The 9,573-nt window shown below is 44.3% G+C and overlaps 1 protein-coding gene across 1 annotated transcript; it reads left to right on the top strand.

Annotated features, from left to right (window-relative positions):
- Positions 1-319: 319 nt before the first annotated feature.
- Positions 320-1,535, top strand: LOC127780364 (ethylene-responsive transcription factor 15-like). Its single transcript, XM_052307263.1, has one exon. The coding sequence runs from the start codon at positions 406-408 to the stop codon at positions 1,069-1,071; it is 666 nt and encodes a 221-aa protein (XP_052163223.1). The 5' UTR covers positions 320-405; the 3' UTR covers positions 1,072-1,535.
- Positions 1,536-9,573: the final 8,038 nt, after the last annotated feature.

The following is a 9,573-nucleotide window of genomic DNA, read 5'->3' as shown; positions in this document are numbered from 1 at the left end:
TCTGATCTAGTGATCTGGGCCACTTAACGAAGGCGCGCCGAGGCCTGCTCAGTGGACACCACCAGCAAAGCAAGGGTGTGGATCGTGTACGCTGACGCCCGCTAGTTTGTCCTATGCAGCCGCCCTACGTCAGCCAAGTCCAACGACAACGCCCAAACTTCCAGGTTTTCATGACCCTACATGTCATAGTCATTTGTCGACGCGCGGGCCCCACCGCACCGTCCTGGAAAATTCGTCGCCCACAGAGCCACCCAACCCTCTCGGGGCTCTATATAAACCCCGCGCTAATTTAATCCGCTGCCTTCCTGGAAAGGGAATAATCAAACACGCCCCGTCACTTCGCCGCACACATCACAGTGATCGCAGCCGCTAAGTCAAACATTCCCAGCTCACAGAGTCACACACATGGAGCAACACAGCCACTGCTGGTACTACGGCGGCGGCATGGCTGTCACCGCAGCCGCCGGTGCCGGCGCGGCGTCGTCGACATCCTCGGAATCGCAGCCGTCTGGCTACGACTACGAGACGGCGGGGAGCGCCGAGGTGTCGGCGCCCGGCGGCGGTGCGGGCCGCGAGAGGGCGGCGAGAAAGGAGGAGGGCGGGGCGGGGGCGGCGGCGGCGGCGGCGGGCTTCATCGGCGTGCGGAAGCGGCCGTGGGGGAGGTTCGCGGCGGAGATCAGGGACTCCACGCGGAACGGCGTGCGGGTGTGGCTCGGCACGTTCGAGACGGCCGAGGCCGCCGCGATGGCCTACGACCAGGCCGCGCTCTCGGCGCGGGGCGCGGCCGCGGCGCTCAACTTCCCCGTGGAACGCGTGCGCGAGTCGCTCCGCGCGCTCGCGCTCGGCGCGGCCGGCGGCTCGCCCGTGCTGGCGCTGAAGGGGCGGCACTCCAAGCGAAAGCGGCGGAAGAGATCAGAGCTGGCCGGTGCCACGGCGACGGCGAACAAGACGACGACGACGACGTCCGCCACGACCGGCGGGGAGCACAAGCAGATCGTCCTCGAGCTGGAGGACCTCGGCGCCGACTACCTAGAGGAGCTCCTCTGGATGTCCGAGCAAACTAGCCATTGATGATGATGCGAACGAACCTGCAAAAACATAGCTCTCGCGCGCGATCGATCGCGAGTTCAATACTTCAACTCGATCACATCCATGCCTTGCAATGCAGTGTGTGAACTCGACCGATCAGTTGGTAGTGGATTCCATGTGAAAAAAGGCTGCAACGTAACTGCTTCAAATCGTGACATAAAATTGGACTCATGCTTGCCTTTCATCACATGCACAGTGACAATTAAGGTCAGACAAAAAAGCACACGTGAGCAAATTGGTGACCATTTGTAGCGTATAGTATATAGCACCTGCCCGTATATCTTACTGGTGCAGTGAACTGGGGCATTGCATTGCATGGACTAATTAGTGGACATGGTCCCCATGCAGCCATGCTAGATGCATGCATCTGTAAATAAAGGGTACAGACGTACAGTAATACAGTCTGTAGAGTAAGAATATATACTCCATCCGTCCCATTTTAAGTACAGTCATGCTTTTCCGTACTCAACTAGTTGATCGTTCACCTTATTTGAAAATTTTTTGAAAAAAAATTAAAAATATAAATCACGTATAAATTGTTATTCACATTTTACATCTCATAACAACAAAAATACTAATTAAAAAAATTTCAAATTAGACGGACGATCAAAATTAGACACGAAAACTCATGGTTGTACTTAAAACAGGACGGAAGGAGTACTAATTAGGAGCGTGTGGCAGTGCTGTGGTGTTGTTATCACTGAAATGATATAGTATGGGTGAAAAGACTATCGCCTTTTAGTCAATTTTTTTATAGATAATGTAATAGAATATCATCCATACTTTTGCTTGTAATAGAATATTATCCTGACTTTTGCTTAACGAGCTACAGCTAATTATTACACCAATTCACTTGAAGTGAGTGCCACCTCAAAGAAAACTTTAATAACACTCCCGAACAATTATAATTATAATTAATTAGCGCCTTTTAGTCAAATGGTGATGGAAAGAATTTTGACACTCACCCTTACAATTATTAAAATGGTAGTAGCGGAGTAAGTTCCAAACAATTAAGGTAGTAATAATTTTATGTGGGGTCATTAGATTACTTATAGAAAAAATAATGCACCAAACATAAATATCCACAAGAGTTTTGTTTGAAAAGGGAAAAATAATAACAAATTAAATTATGGGTCAACTGAGCCCATGCGTAACCAGGCGGCCTGTTACCTCTGTTGTTGCTCGATGGTATTGGCAAACTGCCCATACAATTAGCAGAGGAGCTAACTGTACGTGGGAACGCACCGAGATGGTCCAAATATTCCACCAACACGTATCCGCTCAGGAAGTTCGTTATACGAACTGACAAGATTCTGTTAAAACTCCAAACTTGACACACGCACCAACTGTCCCGGTTCGGGATGTTTCCGATATCGATAAGGGCATCACCAATGCGGTGCTTCGGCCCGTTCCCCTAGCGCCGTCCGTTAGGCTTTCCGTCTGCGTCGTCCCCCTGGGACAGAACGCGCGCCCCTAATGGGGGACGTGTTGCTCGCTCGCTTTTTCCAAGGGGACGGGGTGAAGCAACCCATTGCATAGGTAGGTTATTGAGGCGACGTACCCCAGAGCTTCGATTTCCTTTTCCACCCCTCTCCCCTCTGTTACCGGCCCACGCGTCAAGGGCGAGGCGGAGGCGCCGCTCGCCGCCGGAGAGAAGAAGGGAGGGCGAGGAGGGAGGCGGCGGCGGCAGCGCGATGAAGAAGGCGACGGCGCCATCGTCGATGAGGCCACCGCCACCGTCTCCTCGATACAGCCGCTCGCCGTTGGAGAGAGGAAGGGAGGGCGAGGAGGGAGGCAGCGTTGGCAAGCGCGGTAGGTGGCGGCGAGAGAGAGGGAAGCAGGAGGCGAGTGGAACGACGGGCGGAGGGAGAGAGGAACGCGCGTGCGGTCGTGCGGAGGGAGAAAGAGAGGGAGGGAAGAGAGGGGTAGAATAGGAAAGAGAGGAAGAGGAGAGAAAGGGGCTTTTTTGGGTTAGGACACTCATTTGACTAACCAGAAGTGGCCTACATTGTAGAGGTGAGTACCCCTAGAGTACCCTCAGTTAGTGAGGACACTCTAAGAGTGTCTTACATTGTAGATGCGTTAAGTATTTTCTGAAACAGAAAATATCGACCGGAACTAAAATAATTTTTTAGGACATCACCTTTTTACCGCCCTTCCTCTACCACCATGGAGGCGGCAGCCGCCGAATCGCATCATTACCATCACATACCCCAACGAGGAAACCACCGTCTACAAATACCGCCACCGCATTGACAACCAAGGAGACCATGGACACTAGTTCTGGCGACCTCGGGCTCCCTTGCTAGCCGAAGCGGACAAACGGACGAAACGACTACGATGAGGAGCAAGAAGATAGCCAGCGGTAGTGCTTTGGACCGCTAGATCTGGTGGCGGCCGTCCTCAGTGATGGCTCTGCCCACAAGCTTAGCGACGACTCGATACGCATCCTCGGTGACGCTGACCCTCAGTGGTGATGGTGGCTAGGGTTGCGGCTCAGTGACAATGGTGGCAACGACTACCTCTACTGCGAGCACACGTCCACATCCGGCGGTGGTGGGCATGCAAGACGACGCTAGATTGGCAACTGCCCAGTCGGCCATGCTCTTCCTCACGAGCATGGATCTAAAGATGACGACCTACGCTCTCTCTCGCCAACTACGACGATGACCACAGTGCAAGTACTGTATGTGATGGGGGATTTCGAGAATTTGTGATTCTGTACTGGCTGTTTTGGATCCTAATTTTCAATTCTTTTTTTTTTGCTTTGAAAAATATTTTCGATGGCAGGTCTCTTTACGCAGTTGTCAGCTAAAATCGTATTTTGTCGGTGACCATCTTAGCTTGGTTACCTATTGAAAGTGTCAATTAGGCCTAGAGGGGGGTGAATAGGCTAATTCAAAAATCAACTAAAAGCGGAAGCAGTAATTTTTGGATATATCCGAAAATTTTCGGAGTCAGCACAAACAGGAAAGTAAATCCTAGATCTAGTTGCGTACAACAAGAATATGCTAGCACAAACAGCAACTAGACCTATAGCGGCTCAAACAAGCAAAGCTAGAGGAGAGGGAGGAAGTAAAGTCACCAAAGATGAAGCTCACGAGGTTGTTCCCGAAGTTCGAATCCTTGAGGGGATTCTACTCTCCGTAGAGGAGCTTACTAAGAGCCGGGTCTTAGCTAACCCTTTCCTCAAGAGGTTGCACTAAGCACTCCTCCTTCCACTAAGGGTATCTCTTCCCTTTTGGAGGTGAGATCCGGCCTTCACAAACTTCTCCCGGCCAACCACAAGTAGATCGGTGGCTCGGGAGCGACACCTAGCCGCCTAGGAGTCCTCAACCTCCAAGAGTAACAAATGAAGCAAAGAACTCCCGGAGATGATGCAAGTGCTCACAAATCTTCACGAAGTCAACAACAAGCACTCACACAAACTCGAATCCACAACTCTCACACACACACCAAATCCAAATCGAACACGGGTGAGAGGGGAAACAAGAAAGCAAGGCTCAAAAGTGCTAGAGAGAGAGCAAGCCAAGGGCACAAATGATTGGAATGGAACCAGCAGCCCTCACAAGTGAGGAGAGGGGGCTATTTATAGCCACAGCCCAGATTCTGCCCGTTATGCACAATAATTGAGATTTTCCGATATTCCGAAAGATTTTCGGACATGTCCGAAAATTCCAACTCAGCACCAACAGCAAAGTCAACGAAGGATTTTTCGGACATTCTGAAAACTTTTCGGACAAGTCCGAAAATTTCCAGTACCAACAACATCGTTCTGGATGTTCTCAGAAAAGTCCGAAAATAACTTTCGGACAAGTCCGAAAATATACAGAAGCGAAATTGACTCTACTGATGATTTTCGGAAAATCCGAAAATCAGTTTCGGACAAGTTCGAAAATATACAGAACCACTTTTGCCTTCGCAGCCTTTTTCGGAAAGTCCGAAAATCACTTTCGGACATATCCGAAAATTTCCAGAAGCGACAATCTGGTTCTGTGTGTTTTCGGAAAGTCCGAAAATGAGTTTCGGAAAACTCCGAAAAAATCCAGAACACACCAAACTGAGGAGAAACACCTTTTAAAAATAGATTTTGAGCACTTTGATCACTCCTCGTATGTCAATGCATCATCCCTCTTAATAGTGTAGCTTTCCTATTAACTCAAGGAAACGAAAACGTACAAAATACCATTTGCTCATTTGCCGCATCACATCACATCAACGTATTCCGCGGGATATGCATTACGCTAACTCATTGAGGACATAACAACCTTCACATTTGCTTAAATTAATCGCATTGTAATTAATCACCAAAATCATTAGGGGCCTAGATGCACTTTCACCTATGAAAGTCGATTTTCGCTAGTGGCCGACCGGCCACTAGTGAATATGTATTATTTTCATTGGCCTTAGGTCGCTGGTGGCACCACCGCCCGCTAGCAAAAAAAACCTGGCAGCCAGCTATTTGCCTTTTCAGTAGTGAGTAATTTGTTCAGAAAATGTAGGAAACTGAAATGATTTCGGAATATTTTCTCGGAAACTGAAATTGATATGGTAATGCTACTACCTGTCGGAAACCGAAATTGATGAGAAACTTTCTAGAAACGAATTTAGATTTTTTTTTTCTCGGAACTGGAAACAAATTGCTTTTAATATACAGCTGATTAGCTTTACCCTTCTCTTCTGGATGTTCAGATTTGCACCGAGTGTTGATGTGGTTAGTTGAATGGAGATGTTTTTTATAGTTTGGTGCTTTAGATCTATTTCTCTTTTGCCTAATGACTATTAATTTATTTTCTTTTATTAGGCAATGCCAGATGAATATAGTTTTGCTTATTGCACTTTTTTAGGGAAGTGAAGTGTACGTGTGTATTATTATTTAATTGATAAAAATAGAAATGCTGATTTATTGTGATAAAAAAATAATGGCCTTCATCTCTTCGTTGATTTTAGAATCTTAGTTAGAATTATTTTTTATTCCGATAAATATTCGTTACCGTATACGCTCCGATTCATATTTACTCTATATTTATGTTTGATAATATTCTATGTTATTTTCGTATCTGGGGTTTCCACTTTCGATTCTAGTTAAAAAAAATGAAAACAAAAATAGTAGATCTGATTTCCATTCGTTTCCAAGCCGTTTTCATCCCGACCTACGACCATACATACAACTAAAAGATGCAACTTGGCACCACCGCCTTCATCTTCATACAACTTGAACAGATCAATCTTCTTATAAAGCTTCACTTACACTTTGTTGGTATTTCTTAACGACATTAATAGAAATATAATTTTCAGCAATGGCGCAGAAATACTCCTGGTATATTATGGTTAAAGAGTTTATCCACAAGCGCACGGATATATCATTGTAATATTTCACCCGAGAGTATTCCAAGGGCATCTTATTTATTTTATCCCGTGGGAAGATCATGTTGAGAGAACTTGACTAATAATTTAAATATTACCTGTAATAATCATATTTTAAGCAGGTGTTAAGATAATCGAAGGGTAGAGTGACACACAAGCATTAGCTACTCATTCTCATAATATATTATCTAAGCAAAGTGGAAAGAAAAGAGAAACACAATCTATTCCTATACTTCTAATATACATAGTATACATACATTCTAGTTAACCGATATACTAGCTAATACCCTTTATCCTATGCCCTCCTGGTACTTCGAGAAGCCACCCCTGACTGCTGAGTTCCTTACGACAGCCCGTCATGACTATACAACTAGGGCTAAATACGGAGGAGTATCCTCCCCAGGAAATTAACTTAGGATTATATACAGGCGCGGAGGAATACCCGTACTGAGTTGTCACCATCAGCGGCCCACATCTCATCCGCAACATATAACCCCAAATAACGATATCCCGTAATCTAGACACCACGTCTAAACTACCAGATACTACTCTAATATAATTGTCATGACATAGAGTAATTACATAAGCAAACATTATACCCGCACCAAAGCATCTCCCAAATAAGCTAGCCGTATATTCAGTATAACATGAACATAATGTAAAGTAGGCATTTATATACTCGGAAAGTATTTCGATACCATAAATGTATATAGAAGAGTATTCTAATAAAAGTACAAAGCTTATAAAAGAGAAGAGAAAAGCTACTAGAGCCATACCTGAACTCTTCTGAAGACTTCCGGACTCCTTATTTCTACTCTATTCCTATTCCACTAGCTAGATACTACTAAACTAAACTTGAGAAAAATGAGAAAGCTCTTGCTTGAGGTGTGTGAGTGAAGTAAGAAGGTGAGGGGTTTATATAGCCTCCCAATGACGGTTGTGACAGTTGGAATGGTCGGAAATACCCTCCAACCGTCATTGGGAGCTAATCCGCACCGTCCAGAAGAAACCCTGCATCCAGCGGCGATGAGGGAGGTTCGGCCGAACCTGGGGCCGGCCCAACTAGCCCATGGTTTGGCTGGCGGCCTCCTCTGTTGTTCTTCTCCGCAGACTTGTGAATTTTGGCCCAGTTTGTTGTGTCAATTCTGAGTTCTTGGCCTATTCATACATAAGTCTGGTTCTCGACATCGTCCGATTGATTTATCGTCTGAGTTGATGTCGATTCTTCTCCACTTTATTGTCATTCTCTGTAAAAGGTTAGTAGACCTAATACTTGTGGAATATTATTATTCTAACATATATATGCATAGCAAGCATCACTAATTCTCCTCTATTTTGATAATATTGACAGTCAAAACTGATTGATAACGACCGTCAACAACCTCCTTGGACGACTAGAACCCAAAAGATGCATGACAAAACATGTGCTAATGCAAGGTATCACAAGGATAGAAACTAGAACTAACTGTAAACCTTAGTAATAGATCAAAATGGCCAATTTGTAATCAATTTACATTTCAAAAATTGGTTGTTTCATTTCAGGCCTTTTCCTCATTAAATTCAAATGTTCCATTAAGAGACTTCTCATACCACTAATTAGGATTCACTCATAGACATATCTCCTTTAATCAGGAGCATAGTATATTCAAATACAGTACCACTCTGCAGCGTTTAGGATTCACTCATAGACATCTCCTTTAATCAGGAGCATAGTATATTCAAATACAGTACCACTCTGCAGCGTTTGCCTTATCCATACGATACCCACAGCCCGATCGAGGTTGGGACAACGAGAGTGAACACAAGCCCGAACATACATATGTTCACGGTGATGCTTGCCATTGGACCAATTTCTGCCTACCTCGAGGGGTGTTACCTAGAGGTACCTACACTCCATAAAAGAAATAGGAGCATCTTATGTTTGATCTTTCCAAAGATAAAAAGAATAAGAACTTCCGCTTACATTGCCCATAGTACATTGTGCCACTATGGTCATTCCTCACGGCATGTCCATCGAGTTATTCTTGATGTACAACATTGACTAATCGGCTCAAGTGCAAGGCAATGTGGATGAAAAGGTCACATTTTCAACCAAATTATGACTCCGTAAAGTCAACCGTTGATGATTGTGCATAATCAGAAGCAATTAATAAGCACAAAATATTTTATGGTATTTCTGAATTCATTGTTCTACTGTGGGCCATGTGGCTTTTTAAGTGTACTTAGGCCATTCTCAACCCATGACACTAGACATAATTTCTATAAACTCCCCATCATCAAGAAAATAGTGTTAGACACCACTCTTTCAATTCAAACACCACTATTCCATACTTCAATTTAATGCTATTTATCTCACATGATGTCTTGGATGTTGTGTAGAAACCATGTCTCATGCAAGACATGGTTTCCTTCTCTTTCCTCATTTATTTACTTGCCATATCATTTTTCATCCTAGGTGGCAGCTTATTTAATGCTATGAACACCATCCTAGTCACTGGATTGGGAATAGCCTTATATCATGATGATATAAACTATTATTCTTGGACTCGATGAATTAGTACAGATACTATCCTTGTTGTTTTACTTGATTCGTTGTACTATAATGTGTCACATCCAGTACAAGTTTGCTATATTTTAGGATGAAGGGAGTACTTAGATGATGCTTTTACAGGCTTTTTTAATATTTTTTTCATACATATATATTAAAATTTTTATAACTACATTACACACGAACGATCCGCTGCAACACTGGAGGTTTCATATAGTATCTGCTCCATTCAAAACATTAAAGAATTTTACAACTATCCCCTGCCCCACTCTCACTCACTCATCTAGTATATATTTTTGAGTGAATTGCATTTCGAGCCATGTTTTATTGCCAAAGTTTTACTTTAAACCACCCTATAACCAATATTCTTACTTTGAACTATGTAACTTTACCTTTGTTGCATAATGGACCAATCTAATTTTATTTGCTAGTCATGTCTAGCGTCTCCTTGGGTAAAGGGATAACATGCATATAGATATAAAAGTTTGCCGGCATGTCTTTAACAATTTACTCGAAGTCATTGAAGTGATGAAGATGCGGTTTGGGGGTGATCATTGTGCAACAAAGAT

This window comes from Oryza glaberrima, chromosome 7, assembly GCF_000147395.1.
Source record: "Oryza glaberrima chromosome 7, OglaRS2, whole genome shotgun sequence".
Lineage (NCBI taxonomy): Eukaryota > Viridiplantae > Streptophyta > Magnoliopsida > Poales > Poaceae > Oryza > Oryza glaberrima.
The sequence above is the reverse complement of the archived record's forward strand: the minus strand, read 5'-3'. Positions and strand labels throughout refer to the sequence as shown.